The sequence below is a fragment of the Staurois parvus genome, unplaced genomic scaffold (assembly GCF_062004578.1).
Source record: "Staurois parvus isolate SC_StPar_1 unplaced genomic scaffold, SC_StPar_1.0 ptg002113l, whole genome shotgun sequence".
Lineage (NCBI taxonomy): Eukaryota > Metazoa > Chordata > Amphibia > Anura > Ranidae > Staurois > Staurois parvus.
The window spans coordinates 1585001-1610026 of NW_028319909.1; the positions used below are offsets into that span (position 1 = coordinate 1585001).

Sequence of the window (25026 nt, forward strand, 5' to 3'; positions counted from 1 at the left end):
TACGGAGTTATTGATTATCATTATGTAGGGAGGGGGAAGACACAACACCTGAAGGAGGGGGGGGGGGGGTAAATCTTCCGTAGAGCATGTGGTTAATCTTTTTTTAAATACTCCTCGTCATATAAATAAAAAAATTTGAAAAATGTGAAAAAAAATTATATAAATTTAATTTGCGTACAGTGATGCATGACCGTGCAATTGTCAGTTAAAATAGCTCAATGTTCTATAGCAAAATAACGACCTGGTCATGAAGTAGGGGGGTAAATCTTCTGTAAAACACGTGGTTATTTTTTTTTTTTTGAATATGTAGCACAGCGCTGCTTGGAAAATTGGGAGTAGTAGTTTATTGCACTCTTTATTTTTCACCATTTTTAAATAAAATGAGTGGAAGTTTTTGGTTTTATTTTCTGAGAGTGCATTGGTGGGAACAGACTTTACTGAAATAAGTAGTTAAATATAGGATCATGTGACAAAGCCTTGAAAATTGTGGAAAAAAAAAAAAGATGCTTTAAAAAAAAAAAAAATCCACCATTTTTAAATAAAATAAGTGGAAGTTTTTTTTTTTGTTTTTTTTCTGAGAGTGCATTGGTGGGAACAGGGGCAGATTGACAACTCATGGGGTCCCCAGGCAATAGGGGATCATGGGGCTCCTGTGTCCTTGCCCAAACTCAAAAAAGCCTATGAAAAAGGTTCCAGGGGCATCTCATGGGGCCCCCTACTGACCTCGGGCCCTCTGGCAGTGCCAAATGGTCAGTCCGCCTCTGGGTGGGAACAGACTTTATTGATCTCTTTGAAGTCATCACCTGACACTGACAATTTTATTGTATTCTAGGAACTGCGGACTCTCTAGGAACTGTGGACTCTCTAGGAACTGTGGACTCTCTAACTCTTTCTAATATGAAAGTAAAAAGAAGTAGTTATCAGCTGAGCTATTCCCACATCCTTGTTTTTATCATATCCCATATGTGGACTTGTGAGTATAACTTGTATTTTTTACAATCTTTTTTTATGCAGCCAGTTAGCAGTGTCCCTATGGTTCTGTATTTATTCATCTTTAAAGAGTAAAATTTAAAGTGTCCCCATTGTTATGTAAAAAAAATAAAAAAAAATAAAAAAAATTAGAATGAAAGCCAGTCCCCACCTCTTGCTGAGATTCCTCCCACTATCTGCTGTCCTGTAGGGATGTAGCAGTTGGCAGGAGGAACCTCAGTGATCAGCAAAGATAGCAGTGGTGCGTGGAGCTCTGCAAGAGAGTGGTTTTGTTAATTAGTGGCAGGAGATAATACAACATAAATAGCTGCGATACTCATCTCCTTTCTGGCACTCCTCCTGCAGTAATTCTTTTTGTCCTCTAGATGTCCTCATTTTCAATATCATTCACCCTAGAAAACTGAGGACACACTGTGAGCAGGGGCGGTGTTACCACTACGCGAACTAGGCAGCAGCCTAGGGTGCACTGCTGCCTAGGGAACAGCCATGGCTGCTGGATTGGTGCTGAGAGAGGGGATTGGGGGAGGATTTATGCTAGGAGAGGAGATTGGGGGAGATTTGTGTTAGGAGAGGGGATGAGGGGGGAATTTGTGCTAGGAGAGGGGATTGGGTGGATTTGTTTTGGGGGGGATTGTGTTAAGAGGGGGGATTGGGAAGGGTCATGCTAGAAGGAGGGATTTGTGATATGAGGGGGATTTGGGTGGGGAGGAAAGATTTGCATTGGCGTGGAGGGGAATTGTGCCAAGAGGGGGATTGGGAAGGATAATTTGGAGGGGGTTGTGCTAGGAGGAGAGATTTAGGGGGATTTATGCTAAGAGGGGGGTTTGAGGGAGAGGATTTGTGCCAGGGTGGAAAAATTGATAAACATTACAGATCTCTTTCCTGGCAGCGGGGATGTGCTGGTTTTTGTCTCCCTGCAAAACAGGGAGACAAAAACGGTCACATCCCCTAGTAAAACAGCACGCAGTCAACAAATTACATATAGTTAGGCACACAGTTAACCCTTTGATCGCCCCAGATGTTATCCCTTCCTGCCTGTATTAATTCTCCTCATCATATAAAAAAAATGTGAAAAATGTGAAAAAAATTATATAAATTTAATTTGCGTACAGTGCTGCATGACCGTGCAATTGTCAGTTAAAATAGTTCAATGCCCTATAGCAAAAAAATGGCCTGGTCATGAAGAGGGGGGGGGGGGGGAGTTATATTCCATGAAGGAAAGGGGGAAATTTTCCGTAAAACTTCTTAAGTAAAATAAGTGGAAGTTTTTTTTTTTCTAAGAGTGCATTGGTGGGAACAGACTTTATTGAAATAAGTAGTTAAATGTAGGATCGTGCACATGTGTGACAAAGCCTTGAAAATTGTGGAACAAAAAAAAGACGCTTTTTAAAAAAAAAAATCCATAGGTAATTTACAGTGAACTGGTTCGGGGATATGGTATAAATTCTCTTCGTCGTATAAAAAAAAATGTGAAAAATGTGAAAAAAAAAATGATATAAATTTAATTTGCTAACAGTGCTGCATGACCGCGCAATTGTCAGTTAAAATAGCTCAATGCTCTCTAGTAAAAAAATGGCCTAGTCATGAAGGAGGGGGGTAAATCTTCCGTAGAGCACGCGGTTAATTTTTTCTTTTAATAGGTAACACAGCGCTGCTGGGAAAATTGGAACTAGTAGTTTATTGCACTCTTTATTTTTCACCATTTTTAAATAAAATGAATGGAAGTTTTTTGTTTTATTTTCTGAGAGTGCATTGGTGGGAACAGACTTTACTGAAATAAGTAGTTAAATATAGGATCATGTGACAAAGCCTTGAAAATTGTGGAACAAAAAAAAAAAAAGACGCTTTAAAAAAAAAAAAATCCATAGGTACTAACAGTGAACTGATTCGGGGATACAGTATTAATTCTCCTCGTCATATAAAAAAAAATGTGAAAAATGTGAAAAAAAATGATATAAATTAAATTTGCAAACAGCGCTGCATGACCGCGCAATTGTCAGTTAAAATAGCTCACTGCTCTTTAGCAAAAAAATGGCCTAGTCATGAAGGAGGGGGGTAAATCTTCCGTAGAGCACGCGGTTAATGTTTTTTTTTTAACAGGTAACACAGCGCTGCTGGGAAAATTGGGACTAGTAGTTTATTGTACTCTTTATTTTTCACCATTTTTAAATAAAATAAGTGGAAGTTTTTTGTTTTTTTTTCTGAGAGTGCATTGGTGGGAACAGACTTTACTGAAATAAGTAGTTAAATGTATGAAAATGCACATTTGTGACAAAGCCTTGAAAATTGTGGAACTAAAAAAAAGACGCTTTTTTTTTTTAAATCCGTAGGTACTAACAGTGAACGGGTTCCAGGATACAGTATAAATGCTCCTCGTCGTGTCACGGTCCAGCGAGGACTGTGTGTGTACATTCCATGCAGCTTTACTGTGCCTAGGACGGTATTCTTTAATAGATTTGCTAGGGGAATTTGGTACAATAAGGACAAGAAAATAGTGTCTTCTAGAAGGAATGGCCTGAATGAGAACAATGGACGATTCCATCTGACTGGAGATGTATGGGGAGGGGACTGCTCTCTCTACATAGAAGATCCATTATATGAAGATGAAGGTAGTTATCATTTCAGAGTTGAAGATACCATAAACTTCACTTATCAAGATATCCAGCCTTACGTAGAAGTAACAGGTAAGGAAGATAATACTGCACCCTAGATTGTAGATTGTTACAATCTACAACCATCAAATATGAAAATCAAACCGTTCCTGATCTCTAACAATATACACGGGTGTGCAAAATCCTATTTCCTATTGCAAAAAATTCAAAAACCGAAATGCTGTTTCCCATAGGAATGCATTGAAAACCAATTAATCCATTCCAGAGCTAAAAAAAAAAAAGTCGCTGTCACTATAGGTCAGTGCTGGTTTTCAAATGTAATTACTGGCATTTTTTTTTCTTCGCTATAGCTCAGAGAATCAGCTGTCACTTTCCCCCCCCCCCAGCTAAAAGAAAGAAAGTTTCCTTTTTTTTTCCCCTGAGTTAAAAGAAAGAAAAGAAAGAAAGTTTCATTTTAGTTTATTTCCACAAGTTAAAAACAAAACATTTTCTTTTAGTTTATTTCCACAAGTTAAAAGAAACAATGTGTCCTTTTAGTTTATTTTCCCGAGTTAAAAGAAATCGGAGTGGCACTGTGGCTTAGTGATTAGCATGTCTGCCATGCAGTAAATGGGTCATGGATTCGGTTCCCGATCATGTCGCCTCCTGCATGGAGTTTGCATGTTCTCCCTGTGCGTGTGTGGGTTCCCTCCGGGTACTCCAGTTTCCTCCAACACTCCAAAGACATGCTGGTAGGTTAATTAGCTCCTGTCTAAATTGTCCCTAGTATATGTATGAATGTGAGTTAGGGACCTTAGATTGTACGCTCCTCGGGGGCAGGGACTGATGTGAATGTACAATATATATGTAAAGCGCTGCGTAAATTGACAGAGCTATATAAGTACCTGAAATAAATAAATAACATTGTTTCCTTTTAGTTTGTTTCCCCGAGTTAAATGAAACAATGTTTCCTTTTAGTTTATTTCCCCGAGTCAAAAGAAAGAAAATTTCCTTTTAATTTCCCCAAGTTAAAAGAAAGAAAGTTTCCTTTTAGTTTATTTCCCCGAGTTAAAAGAAACAATGTTTCCTTTTAGTTTGTTTCCCCAGATAAAAGAAACACGTGATGCCATACATAGCCTCAGCTGTCAATCACCAGGTCCCGGCCGGTGATTACTCGTTGGCACCCGGTGATTGTTGACACAGTTCTCTCCTGTCAGCTACTGCACACTGCTTTGTATGGCTCTGCATTCAGAGCCATACAAAGCAGTGTGCTTACAGTGAAACAGCACACAGTTAACCCTTTGATCGCCCCACATATTAACCCCTTCTTGCTCAGTGCCGTTAGTACAGTGTTATCCCTGGTTAACACTGATGCGGTGAGGAATTTGCAGCGTTTTCTGTGCGAATTCCGCACTGCATCAGAATTGCACCCCGTTCATGCGAACTGCGGATGTGTATGTTAACAGCACCCCAAAAGTGGACCGCAAAATGCGGTGTGATGTGCAGAATCGGATCGCTTGGGTGTGAATACCCATACGATCCAATTCTAGAGCGGACCGAAAAGAGGGTCCTGCACGTTTTTGGTGCGGGTGCGGTGCAATTAGAGTCATACAAAATGTACGGCTCCAATCGCACTGCAAACAAATCGCATGTGATTTGCACAGGAATGTGATGCGGTTCCTGTGCAAATCACATGCGATGTACTGCACCGCATATATGTGAACTCAGGCTCAGTGCTGTATTGGTGTCACTGGGGATGTCAGTGACACCAAGTTACTGTATTGGTGTCACTGGGGATGTCAGTGACACCAAGTTACTGTTTTGGTGTCACTGGGGATGTCAGTGACACCAAGTTAGTTACATATATATATATATATATATATATATATGTAATTATGTAATTTGTTTTTCTTTTTTTAAAAATGTCTTTTTATTTATAGCGCAAAAAATAAAAAACACACAGGAGATCAAATACCACAGAAAGAAAGCTCAATTTGTGAGAAAAAAAAGGACATCAATTTCATTTGGATGCAGCGTTGCATGACCGTGCAATTATCAGTTAAAGTAAAGCAGTGCCGTAACACAAAAAAATGGCCTGGTCAGGAAGGGGGGTAAATCCTCTATAGGGCGAGGGGTTAATTTCATATCAGGTGTCCCCGTGTCACATACTAGGTCTCCAGTGGCCTGACACAACCCCCCCCCCCCACCCCACCCCCATATCTGTTACTATAGTTGCAGCTTAATTTGTCATTTAATACATTCTGTGTTCAGATTTTATAGTTGTTAACATTCAAGGAGTTTTCTCTGTTGTATCATTGCAGACCTAAAAAATAAACCCGAGATCTCACCCATGAAGAGCTGGCGTGATGGGGAGAAGGTGACACTGAGCTGCAAATCTCCTGGAACATGTTTGTGGATAACTCCCCAAATCACTTGGGGAGGAAATATCCAGCAGATAATGGTGGTAAACAAGGCAGAAACTCATATAGATGGTACAAAGACCCACTTCTCTACGGTCACCTTCACCGCGAGGAAGGAACACAACAACTCTCCATTGACATGCACAGTACAGCTGAAGGGGGGATTGACCACTGTACAACAAATTACTATGAGAGTTGAATGTAAGTCTTCTTCTTATCCTGAAACTACCTGAATATACCCGGCTTAAAAAAAATGAAAGGAACACTTTGAAAACCCATCAGATCTCAATGGGGAGAAATCTCCTGCTGGATCTCTATACTGATATGGATGGGGTAATGGGTTAGGAACGTAAGGATGTCCCATCGTTTGATGGAAATGAAAATGATCGACCTACAGAGGACTGAATTCAAAAACACCCCGAAAATCAAAGTGAAAAAATAATGCAGCAGGCGAGTCCATTTTGCTGAAATTTCATTGCATGAAATTTTCAGCAACTCAACGTTTTTATTGTCCCCACGTGCTTGTATGTATGCCTGACAATGTCAGGGCATGCTCCTAATGAGATGATGGATGGTGTCCTGGGGGATTTCCTCCCAGATCTGGACCAGGGCATCACTGAGCTCCTGGACAGTCTGAGGTGCAATCTGGTGGCGTCGGATGGACCAAAACATAATATCCCAGAGGTGTTCTATTGGATTTAGGTCAGGCAAGTGTGGGGGCCATTCAATGATATCAATTCCTTCATCCTCCAGGAACTGCCTGCATACTCTCGCCACAAGAGGGCGGGCATTGTCATGCACCAGGAGCAAACCAGGACCCACTGCACCAGGAGGAACCCAGGACCCACTGCACCAGGTGGAACCCAGGATCCACTGCACGAGGAGGAACCCAGAACCCACTGCACCAGCGCAGGGTTTGACAATGGGTCCAAGGATTTCATCCCGATACCTAATGGCAGTCAGGGTGCCATTGTCTAGCCTGTAGAGGTCTGTGCGTCCCTCCATGGATATGCCTCCCCAGACCATCACTGACCCACCACCAAAATGGTCACGCTGAACCATGTTACAGGCAGCATAACGTTCTCAACGGCTTCTCCAGACCCTTTTACGTCTGTCACATGTGCTCAGGGTGAACCTGCTCTCATCTGTGAAAAGCACAGAGTGCCAGTGGTGGACCTGCTAATTCTGGTGTTCAATGACAAATGGCAATCCAGCTCTATGGTGCTGGGCAGTGAGCACAGGGCCCACTAGAGGACATCGGGGCCTCAGGCCACCCTCATGAAGTTAGTTTCTGATTGTTTGGTCAGAGACATTCACAACGGTGGCCTGCTGGAGGTCATTCTGTAGGGCTCTGGCAGAGCTCATTCTGTGCCTCCTTGCACAAAGGAGCAGATACCGGTCCTGCTGATGGGTTAAGGATCTTCTACAGCCCTGCCCAACTCTCCTAGAGTAACTGCCTGTCTCCTGGAATCTCCTCCATGCTCTTGAGGCTGCTGGGAGGCACAGCAAACCTTCTGGCAATGGCACATATTGATGTGCCATCCTGGAGGAGTTGGACTGGATGTGCAACCTCTGTAGGGTCCAGGTATGGCCTCATGTTACCAGTACTGACACTGACCCCAGACAAATGCAAAACTAGTGAAAAAAAGTCAGATAAGTTAAGTAGGGAAAAAAATATCAGTGGCCTCCACCTGTAAAACCATTCCTGTTTTGGGGGATCATCTCATTTTTGCCCATCTAGTGCACTTGTTAATTTCATTAACACCAAAGTAGCTGAAACTGATTAACAAGCCCCTCTACTACTTACCTGACCAGATCAATATCCCAGGAGTTTCATTGACTTGATGCTAGACTCTGATTAAAAAGTCTTCCTTTCAATTTTTTGAGCAGTGTATATAAGAAATGTATAATTTACATGGTTATGATTTCCAATACTGGAGTTTTCTTTAGTGCCAGTTCACATATACTGTATGCAGATAGCATGCTGTTTGAACCACATTCAAACATGACATGTGAAATGCTTCGTATCATGGGATACATGGGGTCATGGGGCTCCTGTGTCCTCGCCCACACTCAAATCTCACCCATAAAAGCCTATGAAAGATACCAGGGACATCTCATGGGGCCCCCTACTGACCCTGGGCCCTCGGGCAGTGCCCGAGTTCCCCAATGGTCAGTCCACCCCTGTTCCTATGGTGCCTTTCCACATATGTCCGGTGCACTGGCAGTGTGGATTCAGTGCAGATTGTTCTAGATCCCCAGAGCAACGGAGATCAAATGTTCCATTACTAACAAACAGCAAAGCATACCTTGTGCAGTTGATGCCAGAAATACCATATACCAGGGGCGGACTGACCATTTGGAAACTCGGGCACTGCCCGAGGGCCCGGGGTCAGTAGGGGGCCCCATGAGATGCCCCTGGTACCTTTTTCATAGGCTTTTTTGAGTTTGGGCAAGGACACAGGGGCCCCATGATCCCCTATTGCCTAGGGGCCCCATGAGTTGTCAGTCCGCCCCTGCCATATACCCTAGCTAGAATTATTGACATTATGGTAATGGTGAGACTTTTTTTATTCTGAGAGGAGAATCTCTTCAGAAGAAGACAGCAGAAAATTCTGAGTTCTTCATGTTCTTTTAAAAATGTTGTTCTAGATACCCCAAGAGCACCGGAGATCAAATGTTCCATAACTAACCGAGAGCCAAAGCTACCTTCTAGTAGTGGTTGCACCATGGATCCCAGAAATACCATATACCCTCCAGAGGGGTCACAGCTCTCCCTGACCTGCTCTGCTGACAGTGTACCAGAATCCTCCTTGGTGTGGAAATCCTCCACTAGAACAATGACTTCCTTCTTTGGGAATAAACTCACTTTGACCGATTTATCACTCACCGATGAAGGAATTTATACTTGCCAAGCCAAAAACGGTCATGGAATTAGCGAGACTTCGGTCACCATTAAAATAACCTGTAAGTAAATTGATCGTTTTTTCTTACATTTACAATGTTATTTGATGCCGTATTATTCTGTTAATGTTTTCCAAGAATACTGTTGGGCAACTTACTTGATATAGGGGTCTCACGTACTCCTGTACTACCAAAGGGTTGGGCATAGTATTCAATTTGTACAAGACTGCAGACATGGAACCAGGGGTGGACTGACCATTTGGAAACTCTGGCACTGCCCGAGGGCCCGGGGTCAGTTGGGGGCCCCATGAGGTGCCCCTGATACCTTTTTTATAGGCTTTTTTGAGTTTGATTCCCTATTGCCCGGGGGCCCCATGAGTTGTCAGTCCGCCCCTGCATGGAACAGTATATGATCAGAGACTGCAGATCTGCTCCAAACGATGATTAGGGACTGCAAACGTGGTATATAGTGATGGCCCAAACACTCCCCTGTTCGGTTTGAGGTCGAACATTCGAATGTAACGAAACTTCGAACCCAGGGGACAATTCAATAAGCTCTATCTTAGCGCATCCGAGTATCCAAGTCATTCTAGTAGTGAAAACCATGCAGTAACATATCAGCTGTCAGTGACAGCTGGATTTAAAAAAAAAAGAATTGCCAGCAATTGAAAAAAGGGAAAAAATGGCGTGGGGGGCCCCCCCATCTATACCAAGCCCTTTGGGTCTAGTATGAGTTTTGAGGGGAACCCCCATGCCAAAATTTAAAAAAAAGATGTGGGGTCCCCCACAAAATCCATACCAGACCCTTATCTAAGAATGCACCCAGACAGGTCAGGAAAGGGGGGGGGCAGCGATCACCCTCCCCTCCTTAACCATACCAGGCCACATGCCCTCAACATGGGTGGGTGCTTTAGAGAGGGAGGGGCTCCCCCTCAAAGCACCTTGTCCCCATGTTGATGGGGACAAGGGCTTCTTCCCCACAACCATGCAACCTGGCAGGTCAGGAAAGGGGGGGGAAAGAGAGCGCCCCCATCCTGAACCATACCAGGCCACATGCTTTCAACATGGGGGAGGTGCTTTGGGGCAGGGCGGGCTCCCCCTGTTGATGGGGACAAGGCCCTCTTCCCCACAACCATGGCTGTTGATTGTGGAGGTGTGCAGGTGTAGGGCTTATCAGAATCTATAAGGCCCTTTAACAAGGGCACCCCCAGATCCCTCCCTCCCCATGTGAATGAGTATGGGGTACATAGTACCGCTACTCATTCACCAAAAAAGTGTAGTGTAAAAAATGACAGTAGACAGTCCTTGACAAGTCCTTTATTAAATACAAAAATAAAATAAATGTCCCCCAAAGTAGATCCAACCTCAATCACGATGCCCCCCACCACCGCCGACCCAGAAAAAGAAAAAAAAAGGCATCACTCTTGACACTGACTCCCACCAGCTGACTGCTACACCGGCCTGACGGTTCTGAAATATCTAAGGGGCGGGGACACCCAGTGATGTTGTCGGGTGACCCACATCCCCTTGTGACATCATCAACAGGGGCAAGCTGGTTGTGCTGTGATTGGCTAAAGCTTTGCACCTGATCTGTGGTCCGGTGCATTGCTTTGACCAATCATAATACACTGCCAGAGCACAGTGCATTGTGGAGCTGGCGAATAGCCCATTGAATTCACTTACCATTCGCGTGTTCGCCGGCCCCATTTTACTTTCATGCTTGGGAATCTCTGACTATGTAAGCAAAGGGATGGGGTGGAATTAACATCACTGATGTATGATGGCCATAGACCGAATATGGCCATGGTCATATTTGGTCAGTGATGTCACCAACAGGGGTGGACTGACTATTTGGAAGCTCGGGCACTGCCCGAGGGCCCGGAGTCAGTAGGGGGCCCCATGAGATGCCCCTGGTACCTTTTTCATAGGCTTTTTTGAGTTTGGGCAAGGACACAGGGGCCCCATGATCCCCTATTGCCCGGGGGCCCCATGAGTTGTAAGTCTGCCCCTGGTCACCAAATGCCTGATCCATATATATAAAACTAATGACAGCTCCCCAGGCATAAACATTCCCTCATATCCAGAAATGTTTTCCCCACCAGCAACACCCCTTCTCTCCTTCCCCAGCAAAAATCCCCCTCTCACTTGGGATAATCATAGGTCAACAGAACAGAAAAAAAAAAGAACCCCCCTTCCCACCAAAGAAAAGGGCAGGCTTAATGGACTACATGGACTTTTTTTGCTGTCACTCTTATATTTCTCGCCCACAAAAAATTCCCCTTCCTACAATTTACAAATACAGTATTTTCCCCTCCTTCAGCAAAGATCTTCACCTTGCTCAAGCAAACATCTACCCCCTCCTACACTGAAAACTCACCAGACTTTAGACGCATAATCAAAAGTGTCTTAGTTTGTGCCAAGAAAACGAAAAAAAAAATCTGTAATCAATAAGTTCAGAAACTCGAGTCAATGATTTTTTATTGGTTGTTGCACATTGTTATCATTGATTTTAATAAAAGCATTTATTGAAAAAAAAAAATCTCTAGATATTTTGATTCTCCAGAGATAAGGCATTGAAAAGTGTTTTGGCACACTTAGATCACTCTCTAGGACAGGGGTCTCGAAACTGTGGGCTGGGTGTGGCCCTTTGCTTGCTTTTATCCGACCCTTGGGGCACTTTTCTTTCCACGGATATGAAGCACTGTTCCTTCCACTGACACCAACAATGGGACGCTATTCTTCCCACTAACGCCAACAATGAGGCGATTTTCTTCCCACTAACTCCAACAATGGGGCGCTATTCTTCCCACTAACTCCAACAATGGGGAGATTTTCTTCCCACTAACTCCAACGATGGGATGCTATTCTTCCCACTAACTCCAACGATGGGACGCTATTCTTCCCACTAACTCCAACGATGGGACGCTATTCTTCCCACTAACTCCAACGATGGGGCGCTATTCTTCCCACTAACTCCAAGGATGGGACGCTATTCTTCCCACTAACTCCAAGGATGGGACGCTATTCTTCCCACTAACTCCAAGGATGGGACGCTATTCTTCCCACTAACTCCAAGGATGGGGCGCTATTCTTCCCACTAACTCCAACGATGGGGCGCTATTCTTCCCACTAACTCCAACGATGGGGTGCTATTCTTCTCACTAACTCCAACGATGGGGCACTATTCTTCCCAATAACTCCAATGATGGGGCACTATTCTTCCCAATAACTCCAACAATGGGGCGCTATTCTTCCCACCAACTCCAAACGATGGGGCGCTATTCCTCCCACTGACGTAGATGATAGAGTGTGAAATTTCAAGCTCGGAGGTTGTGAATTAGTCACATGTGGCAGCTATTGCCCAATGGGTCCTCAATGGGAACTCTGGACGATTCAGCTTGCATGGACTAACATGGAGCTCCAAGGCTTAGGGATCGGTCTACATATTATTTTTTTTTTTTTGTCACAATACGTTGATAGTCAGTGGGGATTATTTACTAAAGCTAGAGAGTGCAAAATCTGGTGCAACTCCATATAGAAGCCAATCAGCTTCCAGGTTTTATTGCCAAAGCTTAATTGAGCAAACTGAAGTAAGAATCTTATTGGCTGCCTTTCACAGCTGCACCAGATTCTGAGTGCTCCAGTTTTAGTAAATCTCCCCCCAAATGTGTTTCCAGGGTTATGCACAAATCCCATTTCACTGGGCTCTTTTATTATGCATGTGGAAAGTGGATGGATGATTACACGTGAGTTTTAATGGTTCACAAACTGTGGTTAGGAGTTCCCTCTAAGTACGTTATACAGTATGGCAGTAATTTGCTGAAGGAGTTACTACCTTTGATTTTATTGTGAAAATTACACATTTATAACTGGAACAATCTGTATAGTTTGTGTCAGGAAAGGCCTTCCCATTGTGCAGGTGAAGTTCCACGGCACACAAATATGTCCTTACGAGCCAAACAGATGTGCAGGCACTTGGACATGGCATGCGCACTCACGCGTACGGGCACGCGCCTGTCACTAATGCTGGCGCCAAAAGGGCTATTTTAACTGGCTGCAGTAGTTGTCCCATTGCCATATGGTCTTATCCCTGCTCGTGTTCCCTGATTCCTTGTTTCCTGATACCGAACCAGCCTGTTCCTGACCTCGGCTTGATGGCTACCTGCCCTGACCTCTTGCTTGTCTTGGATTATTCTTCTGTCTCCGCTCCTGTCTGATTGATCCTCTGTTGCTGACCTGGCCTGTGACCTGACTACTCTTCCTCCTGCCGCTTAAGCCTGATCTGCCTGACCGATACCGATATCATCTGACCCTGCATCCTCAGGAAGCTGCTCTCGAGTATCCATCCATTCAGCACGGCTGCATCAGAACCCTGCTCCTGGCCTGCAACTCATCAGCTCACCTGCTATTACTGGACTGATCACAGGCACTCATACCTCACCGTGCCCCTGTGACCGCTGTCCTACCATCAGCAGTCCTTGAGCCGGAGTTGTACGGGAGGCCTGCCTCTTCACGTCAGGCTCACTATCCAGGTATGTGACAGTTTGGCACGTTCCTCCTTTTACTCCATACGAGGTAACTGATAGGTAGCTAGCATTATTGACATTATGGTAATGGTGAGACTTTTTTTATTCTGAGAGGAAAATCCCTTCAGAAGAAGACAGCAGAAAATTCTGGGTTCTTCATGCTCTTTTAAAAATGTTGTTCTAGATCCCCCAAGAGCACCGGAGATCAAATGTTCCATAACTAAACTAGAGCCAATATATATTTAAATCACGTCCATGGCTACAGATGTATACAATCAAGCACTTAGGCATGCAGAATGCTTCTACAAACATTTGTGAAGCAGCATGCCAGGACATTTTGGACAATTTCAGGCTCCCAACTTTGTGGGAAGAGTTTGGGGATGGCCCCTTCCTGTTCCAACATGACTGCACATCAGTGCACAAAGCAAGGTCCATAAAGACATGGAGGAGCCAGTTTGGGGTGGAGGAACTTGACTGGCCTGCACAGAGTCCTGACCTCAACCCCAAAGAACACCTTTGAGACGAATTAGAGTGGAGACTGCGAGCCAGGCCTCCTCCCCCGACATCAGTGCCTGACCTCACAAATGTGCTTCTGGAAGAATGGTCCAACCTTCCCATAGACACCCTCCTAAACCTTGTGGACGGCCTTCCCAGAAGAGTTGAAGCTGTTATAGCTGCAAAGAGCGGGGCCAACTCAATATTGAACCCTACGGACTAAGACTGGGGGGCCATTAAAGATCATGTGCATGTAAAGGCCCAATACTTTTAGCAATATAGTGTGTATGTATATTTATATTATCATGTAGAGAAAGAATATATATGTATAAATATACAGTACATATTGTACAGTATATATAGTGTGCCATGATAAAACGCAGGTATAATAATGGCACAGACAATCCTGACAATTTACTGTACAGGAAAGACCCCTACCACCAATTCAGCATCCCCCAAAAAGTCTTCCTCCCTCCTCTTGCCCAAGCAAAAATCCCCAACCATTTCCCCAAAAAATGTTTCCCTGCTAGCAGCCCCCCGCAAAAATTCACATAGGTCAATAGAAGAATAGTTTTTTTTGTCTTTTGCTGTCATTCTTTTATGTTTCTTACCCAACAAAACATTTCCCTTCCTTTCCCTTACCTCACTTAACAAAGATCTTACGTCTCCTTCAGAAAAGATCCCTCCATTCAAAAACTCTCCTCACTTCAAATGCAGACCAGCAAATGGAAGGATGAGGAGAAGTCCTCCTGGGCATTACCTTAGCTATGCTATGTGACACTTCCAAGCTGGGGATGTGGGATGGGGATCCTGGAAGAGCTTCTCTTGGTTCCTCACTTATCTGTGGTCCAAAAGGTCAGAGATACATTATTGCTATTCCGGGGCTTCTACAAAGCTGTGGGAAACACGACCCATGGCTTTGTTGGAACACCTTCATAGCAGTAATTTGTGGGGGGTGCAATCATGGAGCCCCCTATGATGGGCTATTCCCTGGGTGGACCCTCTGACCCACCTAGGTGTGCCACTGAGCAGTGCTGGCTTTTAATGGAAACTACAGCTCTAAATGATCTGATATTGTCAGTCAGTGGTGCATTTAGGTTTTGTGCTGCCCAAGGCAACACAAAAATCGGACGCACCCCCCTTCCTCCCCCCCGGAGAGAACCTGACACCAACCAATAACACCCCCCCCCACCCGAGAAAGCCTTCCAATATTATCCCCCCCATCAGCAAGAGAGAGACCTTCACAGCTCCAGACATCCCCAGGAACGAGAGTCGGGCCCTACATACACCATCAATCAGCCCACAGCCTCTCTAGGGTCCCACCTGGTTCCCATGCCACATGTGTCCCTTCATCCGCCCTTTCTTCCGGGGGTGAGTGCTGCCCCCCCTGAAAAATGCCACCCTAGACAAATGCCTTGTTTGCCTTGTGGTAAACACACCCCTGTTGTCTGTAAATCTCAACCTTTTAAAATCAAGGATTGACCCTAATCCTCCTCCCCCCAAGCCTCCCTATTGATCTCCTAATACGATTGGTGACCTCACCGACCAACAAGAAAGCTCAGCAGGGACAAGCTCATCAAGCCATATTACATTATTTTATATCATTTTCTTCTTTTTTTTTTAACAAATTCTCCCTTCTGTTATAGATAGACCCAGAAATATCAAAGGGAGATGTCGTAAAGTTGAAAACCGCCTTGAATGCACTTGTTTAAGTCAGTCATTTCCTGAACCGTCTCTAAAGTGGAAATTTAATGGGGTGTCCATTAATAAGTCCAACCACGTGGATGACAAATTCAATATTTTCACTGAGACCTCTAATTCAGTTACCAACAGCACACTGACCCTTGAAGTCAACACAGAAAAGAGTCAGATTATACAGTGTGTGGCTTCAAATGTACACGGAGAGCTTATTCGGGAGCTTTTCAATGAAACAGGTAAGGATGTTACAAACTAACGGGGCTGCTGTCGTTGGTTTGAATCCCAACCATGGCACCACCTGCATGGAGTTTGCATGTTCTCCCTGTGCCTGTGTGGGTTTCCCCTGGGTACTCCAGTTTCCTCCCACACTCCAAAGACATGCTGGTAGGTTAATTGGCTCCTGTCTAAATTGTCCCTAGTATGTGTATGTATGAATGTGAGTTAGGGACCTTAGATTGTACACCCCTTGAGGGTTAGGGACTGATGTGAATGTACAATATATATGTAAAGCGCTGTGTAAATTGATAGCGCTATATAAGTACCTGAAATAATAAATAAATGAATATTGACTGGGAAATTGAAATTAATTTCTAATGGCAATAACTTTTTTTTTTCTCAGCTCAGTTCCCGTCTAAAGCATTTCAATCTGCTGCGATGTTTGGTGGATGTTTTGCAGCTTTATTGATAGTGATTGGAGTTTTATTAATCATTTTCTACAGAAAGTAAGTCTTTTTTTTTTTTTTGCAGCTTCCATTCTCCTATGGTGGACATTTATCAAGCATGTTAGGAACACGGACACAGATCAAGCTGCTCCCTCTTTTGCCATGCCTATTCGACTGCATTGCTTTCAGTGCCCACCCCCCCGTAGTATATTGTGTGTAATATATGTATATATATACAGTATATATATATATATATATATATTGAAGATATTGAAGCACATACTGTTCATTCTTGGACAGATCAGTGACCAAACCACTTTACACATCAAAAGAACTATTTGCTATGTCAATTTTATGCAAGTCCATAATACTACACCCCCCCCACCCCCGGAACTTATTCATGTAGATCTCTGTTGAGTCTACTGTAGGAAATCACAAATGGCTCCAATCCCAAGTGCGAGTGGGGTCTTGAACTGGTCATTAGTGATGAGTTGAACACCATCCCTGTTCAGTTTGCGGTCGAACTTTAGAAAGTTCAACCGCAAACTTCAAACAGAGGAGACAATTCAGTAAGTGGTATACTCAGATGTGGTAAGATACCGCACAGCTACTAAACACATTCTTTAATGTTCTTGAACCCCGCTGACAGCTGAATGTAAAAAGAAGTGCTGGCAATTAAAAAGAAAAAAAACACTAGGTCCCCCCCCCAATCCATACCAAACCCTTAGGGTCTGGTATGGGTTTTGAGGAGAACCCCCACGTTGAAACGTTTAAAAAAATGGTGTTTGGGTCCCCCTTAAAATCCAAACAAGACCCTTATTCGAGCAAGCAGCCTGGCAGGCCAGGAAAGGGGGGGGGGGGAGCTGGAGCGCCCCCCCTCCTGAACCATACCAGACCACATGCCCTCAACATGGGGGGGTGCTTTGGGGCAGGGGGGCTCCCCTCATGTTTTGCATTGTATTGTTCTTGTTCTGTCACATGTTCTGTCCCCCTTTGTAATGTACAGCGCTGAGCGAACTATTGGCGCTTTATAAATACTGTATAATAATAATAATATGTAAAAATATATGTTAAAATGACTTTTTTATATGTTCAAAAAAAATCTGAAGAATATATTTAAAAAATATATATTTTTAAAATATATTCTTCAGATTTTTTTTGAACATATAAAAAAGTCATTTTAACATATATTCTTACATATATTTATAAATGCATTCCAAAAATGTAGATTTGTATTTTTAAAGACATACAGTATATTTGAAATGTATTTTTAAAAATATTTTTCATATATTGTGTAATAAAAATGCATTTCAACATGCAGTATATATATATATATATATATATATATATATATATTGAATATGGCCAAAATTGTAGCATTACAAATATAAAAAATATTTTGTAATAAAAACACATTTCAACATACAGTATATGTTTGTGTATATATATATATAGATAGATAGATAGATAGATAGATAGTGTGTATATATATATATATATATATATATATATATATTCTGAATACAGCCAAAGTTGTAGTATTTCAAATATATTACAATATTTTTTAAATATATTTCAAATATATTTTTCTTCCATGTGGGCAAGATGGATACTTTTGGTACTCTGGGTTCAACATTTCAGATATACTCACTTTGTTCCCTTTCAAATTTTGTTGAAATACCACAATTATTGGACATATTAGTCCATTGAACAATCACAAAGAGAAACAGGTAAGTAGAAATAAATTCTGGTTGGGCTACTATACTTTGCTCTTTGCTTTATACTTTTAAGTAATATATCAGTAAAACCTATAGTTTTTATACGCCTTTTTCTAGCACAAATCAACCCTTATCTGCACTTCCTTTTTTTTTTACCATTTTCAGAAGAAAGATGACACAGATTATAGAAGCTTCAAGGCAGACCCCTGCTGGTGCTGCTGATGATATCTACAGCAATTCAGAAATGTTTTCTAATGTGAGTTATCCTAGCAAATGTTTTCTGTTATATATCCAGGTGTTGTTTTACTTTAACCAACTTCAAGAACTCAAAAGTGAAATTCACGAAACTGACATTTTTCAATATAAAAGCCATAATCCATATTTAAGAAAAAAAAACCTCGATTTGAATGGGCATTAATACATAAAATTAAAAATATATGAAATCTTTATTTTTCATCAAATTTTCACACATTTAAAACATATAATAACAGCTGTTTTTAAACGTCGTATATAAAATTACATCACCATCATAAGATATTTGTTAGTTACAGAATTTGTCTTGTAATAATCCAACGTGTTTCAGAGTAATCCGGAGTAATCAAATTATTATAAGATGTTATTGGAGTACAGTAAGCTCGAATCTTTTCTGACAACAATGCATCCAATTCTACCAATTCAATTACTATTATTATGGCTTATTTAAGCGAAGAAGAAAAAAAGAATTCTTGATAGTAAGCCACCATCCCCAGAATAATACCCAGATTTAAGAAAAAAAATCCTGATCTGAATGGGACTTTTAAGGCATTAATACATAAAATTAAAAATATATGAAATCTTTGTTTTCCATAAAACTTTCACACATACAAAACATATAATAACAGCTAAAACATATACACATATAAAACATATGTGAACCCCTTGGGATTACATGGAGTTTTGCATGAATTGGGCATAAAATGTGCTCTGAACGTCATCTAAGTCACAACAATAGAAGAACACAGTCTGCTGAACATAATACTACACAAACATTAGATGTTGCCATGGTTTAATTGCACATAACATGTAAACATTCACAGTGCAGGGAGGAAAAAGTATGTGAGGCCCTAGCTTAATGACTTCTCCCAGAGCTAATTGGAGCCAGGAGTGAGCCAACCTTGACTCCAATCAGTGTGATGATATTGGATGTGTTGCTGACAGCTGTCCTGCCCTTAAAAAACACACACCTGTTTTGGGTTTACTGGTTTCAAGAAGCACTGTCTGATATGAACCATGCCTCACAGAAAAGAGCTCTCAGAAGACCTACGATCAAGAATTGCTGACTTGCATGAAGCTGGAAAGGGTTACAAAAGTATCTCCAAAAGCCTTGATGTTCATGTGTCCACGGTAAGAGAGACTGTCTACAAATGGAGAAAGTTTAGCACTGTTGCTACTCTCCCTAGGCGTGGTCGTCCTGTAAAAATGACTGCAAGAGCACAGCGCAGAATGCTGCATCAGGTAAAGAAGAATCCCAGAGTGTCAGCTAAAGACCTACAGAAATCTCTGGCACATGCTAACATTTTTGTTGACACATCTTCAATAAGGAAAACATTAAACAAGAATGGAGTACATGGGAGGACACCACAGAGGAAGCCATTGTTGTCCAAAAAGAATATTGCAGCACGTTTGAAGTTTGCAAAAGAGCACCTGGATGTTCCACAGCACTACTGGCAAAATATACTGTGGACAGATGAAACCAAGATTGAGTTGTTTGGGAAGAACACACAACACTATGTGTGGAGAAAAAAAGGCACAGCACACCAACATCAAAACCTCATCCCCACTGTGAAACATGGCGGAGGGAGCATCATGGTTTGGGGCTGCTTTGCTGCCTCAGGGCCTGGACGGATTGTTGTCATTGATGGGAAAATGAATTCCAGAGTTTATCAAGACATTTTGCAGGAAAACGTATGACCATCTGTCCGCCAACTGAAGCTCCGCAGTGGATGGGTGATGCAACAGGACAATGACCCAAAGCATACAAGTAATTCAACAAAACAATGGCTGCAACAGCACAGAATACGCCTTCTGGAGTGGCCCAGTCAGAGTCCTGACCTCAACCCAATTGAAATGCTGTGGCATGACCTTAAGAGAGCGATTCACACCAGGCATCCCAAGAATATTGCTACACTGAAACAGTTTTGTGAAGAGGAGTGGTCCAAAATGACTCCAGATCGTTGTGCAGGTCTGATCTGCAACTACAGGAAACGTTTGGTTGAGGTTATTGCTGCCAAAGGAGGGTCAACCAGTTATTAAGTCCAAAGGTTCACATACTTTTTCCTCCCTGCACTGTGAATGTTTACATGTTATTTGCAATTAAACCATGGCAACATCTAATGTTTGTGTAATATTATGTTCAGCAGACTGTGTTCTTCTATTGTTGTGACTTAGATGACGTTCAGAGCACATTTTATGCCCAATTCATGCAAAACTCCACGTAATCCCAAGGGGTTCACATACTTTTTCTTGCAACTGTACTATTATTATGGCTTATTTAAGCAAAGAAGAAAAAAAGAATTCTTGATAGTACGCCACCATCCCCAGAATAATACCCATATTTAAGAAAAAAATAAAATCCTTATTTCAATGGGACTTTTAAGACATTAATAAATAAAATTAAAAATATATGAAATCTTTATTTTCCATCATATTTTCACACATATAAAACATATAATAAAGGTAATATATATCGTTACATCACCATCATAAGATATTTGTTAGTTACAGAATTTGTCTTGTAATAATGTAATTACGCGTTTCAGAGTAATCAAATTATTATAAGATGTCATTGGAGTACAGTAAACTCGAATTTGTCGTGGATATTTTCTGACAACAATGCATCCAATTGTACCAATTCAATTACTATTATTATGGCTTATTTAAGCAAAGAAGAAAAAAATAATACCTGATAGTAACCCACCATCCCCAGAATAATACCCAGATTTAAGAAAAAAAATCCTGATTTGAATGGGACTTTTAAGGCATTAATACATCAAATTAAAAATATATGAATTCTTTATTTTCCATTAATTTTTCACATATTTAATACATAATAACAGCTGTTTTTAAAGGTCATATATATCACAAGATGTCATATACATCACCAAGATATTTGTAGTTACAGAATTTGCCTTGTAATAACTGACGCGTTTCGGAGTAATCAAATTATTATAAGATGTTGATCTTTGTTGTATGTATATATATATATATATATATATGTTTGAATTGTTTGACTCTCTTTTAGGGTCCTCAAGAAGTTGGAAAAATTCCTCAACAGGACCACCAGCCACCTCCAGAAGCTGGATCAGTTCATCTGAATTGCCAAAATTTACAATACATGAGTGTTGACTTTTCCAAGCTGAATCCAAAATGTAGAGAAAAAGATACAGAGGCCGAGGAAATCGTGTATTCTGTAGTTAAATGTACAAACTGAGAACAAATTTTCAATCAAACCCAATTTCAAAGGGTGCCTATGCCTATGGACATAGAACTCTGGTCTATCCTTTTGTGGAATACACATGAAAAAGTAGATGGTTTGAAATGCTCAACTATAATTCCGGATGGATTTTAAAGAGTCAGAGAAAAAAATGTGTACAGGGCAAAAAAACCCCCACAGGAGCGAGCCTATTCTTGTTATAAAGATGTAGCTGAGAATTACAGGCCCCTTGGAAAACCACAAAGACCGCGGTGTCACTGAAAGCACTGGGTCCCGTTCTAATGATTGGGACCCAGGACTCCCGATTCTGGGTCACATGATCGCTGTGCTAGCCTCTGATTGGCTATCACATTGATCAGTCACTGTACAGCCCTGCCCTCTTGTTTTTTTTCTCTCTCTATGAATGGTGGAGAGAGATACATTGTATCTCTCTAACTCCTGGCATAGAGAGAAAAAAAATGTTTGTAAAAAAAAAAGAAGATAAATCAATAATTAAATCTTAAAAAATAAAATAAAAAATAAAGAAAAAATATCTAGATCAAGATTTGATCTAGTTCAATGCCAGGGTTAGTGTTTGGGTCAAGGTCAGGGTCAAAGGTCAAGGTCAAAAGGTCATGGTCAAAGGTCAGGATTTAAAAAAAAATTGATATCGGTGTCAGTGTCAATGTCAGTGGGTTTTAGGTAAAAAAAAAAGACAAAAGCAAAATGCGGACTATTGTTTCCGGGATGTACTCCGGGTACAAACAACAAATAACATATACATATATGGTATCGCTGTGATCGTCAACAGGTGGACAATTTATTTTGGGTTGCTCTTTGGTGGTAGGTTATGATAGTAACAAGAAACACACAGCTAAAGAAAAAAAACAATATTTTTTATTATTTTGGGCCAGTTTTCCTTTGATAATAAAAAAAAATCAGGAGATAGCCATTACCATTTACCACCAAATGAAAGCCAAATTTGTCCTGAAAAAAACGCGGTATAATTCACCTGGATGTACAAAGTAGTTGTGGTGATATGGACGGTTTTACTAAAACATGTTAATGTTGCAAAATTGTGCTTAGGCATTTAGATTTGTTTTACCCTTAGGCGTGAAGGGGTTAATATTAATATAAAAAAAAAAAACGTAAAAAAACCCACCTTTCATATATTCCGTATTTACTTGCTGCTTGGATTATTTTCCTAGAATGCCAATTAAAGCATACATCTGCGGATAATAATATTAATATTAATTAAAAGAAAAACCCTTAAAAAAAACAACCTATTCAGTAGGGATGTTGGGTCCACCATGGGTTCCAGCCTCGATCCTGCCTGTTTACAGTCCTGGACTAATGTGGGATTTCTCCGGGTATAAGGATTTGCAACCATAATGCACTCCAAGAATCTATTGAGCTTAGATCAGCTGGCTTAGAATGGCCAGTAATGGGGGATTTTCTGTCCCTATAAAAAGAGGGTTTTTTTTTAACATATTTTTGTATGTTTATCTGTTGCATATTTTGTATGCTTGAAAATGTAAGTCTCATGTACCTCATTTAGTGTAATTTTGATAATTTACATTTTATGTACATTGGATTATAAGAAAATAATTTTGTGACTGAACATACGATGTAGCAATGAAAGAGTCAAATATAAGGAATGTGGCAACACAAAGGTTATGGAAAAACGTAGGAAAAAAAAAGTGGTGATGATTCCTGTTTGAGCCCCTGATGACGTCTCAAAGATGAAATGCAATGGGCAGGACTACTAAGTCATCATGTCACAGGTGTCCATGCCAGGAGGAAGTCTGCATGAGAGTTGTGAGTCGGTATGGACTGCCGTTACACATAGTGCCAGGGGCACTGTACATTTGTGAGTTTTTTTTACATTGCTTTTTTTCATTGATTTTAATAAATGGAATTATGCTATGGAAATGTTTTTTTTTTTGTTTCTGTGGATTACACTTGTGAATGTACCCAAGACAGGGGGGTAGAAAGAAGCTGATGAGTTTTAAAACGGTTTTGTTTATATTGCTTGGTGAAAATTCTTAAATGCTTTTGCTTCTTTGCTTTTCAGAACGCATACAGGTCTGAGGTCCTGATCATGTGACCATTGATTGGCCAATCAGTGATCACATGAATAGTAGTAAGCAAGATGTCACTTCCTGACATCATTGCTTACTACGTGTGAAATCTGTGAATGATCACAGAGGTCACATGGTACAGGTACCATGTGACAAGCTGTAACCAATCACAGCTCTCACAGTATTTCTCAATGGCTGCAGGAATGCAGCCAGAGAGAAGGAGAAATTATTGCTTTTACAGCCTTTATGGGTGTAAAAGCAATCAGTATAAAAAAGAAAAATCTTCATCACCCCCCCACAAGTAGTACAGTGTCACTATGGTGACACTGTACTGCTAGGGTGACAGTATGTAAAAAAACCCATAAATAATAATATAAAATAAAGATAAAAATGTAAAATTTTGTTTTTAAAAATTATAATTTTTGGTTACAAAACTAATTTGGATTATTTTTTTTTTTACTAAAAAGATAACTGAATAAATTTTGGCCAAGGTTTATGAAGAAGATTATTTATTTACAAAATTTTAGAAGAAAAACACTTTTTTCAAAATTTTTGGACTTTTTCATTTATATAGCAAAACAGAAAAAAATCCCAGTGGTGAATAAATACCACCAAAATAAAGTTTCATCTGTCTCAAAAAAATGCTAAAACATTCATAGTGTGCCATGTGACCTCGGTGATCATTTACAGATTTCACAAGTAGTAAGCAATGATGTCAGAAGTATATACTGTATATAATTTATTGTTTCAAACAAAATTGTGATTATATTATTAATACTAGTAGATTTACATGAACATTGAACAACTAAAACAACTAATATTTGGATTAGTCAGTGAGGACATCTTGTTCACCAGAAATGGGAAATTGGTCAATAAACTCCTCTGGTCTAACTTCTGCTTTCTGTCTAGTTCTGTAGAACGTAACATTCTGATTCTGATTCAGATTACAATCTACTAGATACACAGTAGAGACAAAGAAAGAAAAAGCTAAAGAAGGGGTAAAATGAAATGGAATGATATAATTAGAAGAAGCAAAGAGACAGAAGACATGGACACTTGTGGCAAGAATTCTGAAAGAGAAGATTACTTTGAACAATAGCAGGTAATGTAACATGTAGAACAGTGTTCTCAACCTGTGGGTCGCGACCCCTTTGGGGGTCGAACGACCCTTTCACAGGGGTCCCCTAAGACCATCGGAAAACACATATTTCCGATGTGTAAAGAGCAGCTACTGTGTAGAAAGCAGCTACTCTGTTAAAAGCAGCTACTGTGTTGAAAGCAGCAGTATTGGAGGTAAAACGACACTTCATGAATTATAATTACTGGGTAAATAAGTTTATGGTTGGGGGTCACCACAACATGAGGAACTGTATTAAAGGGTCACGGCATTAGGAAGGTTGAGAACCACTGATGTAGAACATTGTGACTTATAAAGGGGCAGTATGGTATCTCCTTGCTGTGTTTTGCCAAGAAATGGGCACAGCCATCCA

At 41.1% G+C, this 25026-nt stretch overlaps 1 protein-coding gene across 1 annotated transcript in view; it reads left to right on the forward strand.

Annotated features, from left to right (window-relative positions):
* LOC149432709 (sialic acid-binding Ig-like lectin 13) overlaps positions 1-23387 on the forward strand; it is a 35775-nt gene extending 12388 nt beyond the window's left edge. The window contains exons 2-9 of the mRNA XM_089664991.1: positions 833-973; positions 3321-3674; positions 5903-6202; positions 8654-8968; positions 15573-15860; positions 16244-16346; positions 18170-18260; positions 21285-23387. Coding sequence (XP_089521117.1) covers positions 898-973; positions 3321-3674; positions 5903-6202; positions 8654-8968; positions 15573-15860; positions 16244-16346; positions 18170-18260; positions 21285-21473 — 1716 coding nt within the window. The 5' untranslated portion in view covers positions 833-897 and the 3' untranslated portion in view covers positions 21474-23387. The remainder of the gene's footprint in view (positions 1-832; positions 974-3320; positions 3675-5902; positions 6203-8653; positions 8969-15572; positions 15861-16243; positions 16347-18169; positions 18261-21284) is intronic.
* The last annotated feature ends 1639 nt before the right edge of the window (positions 23388-25026 follow it).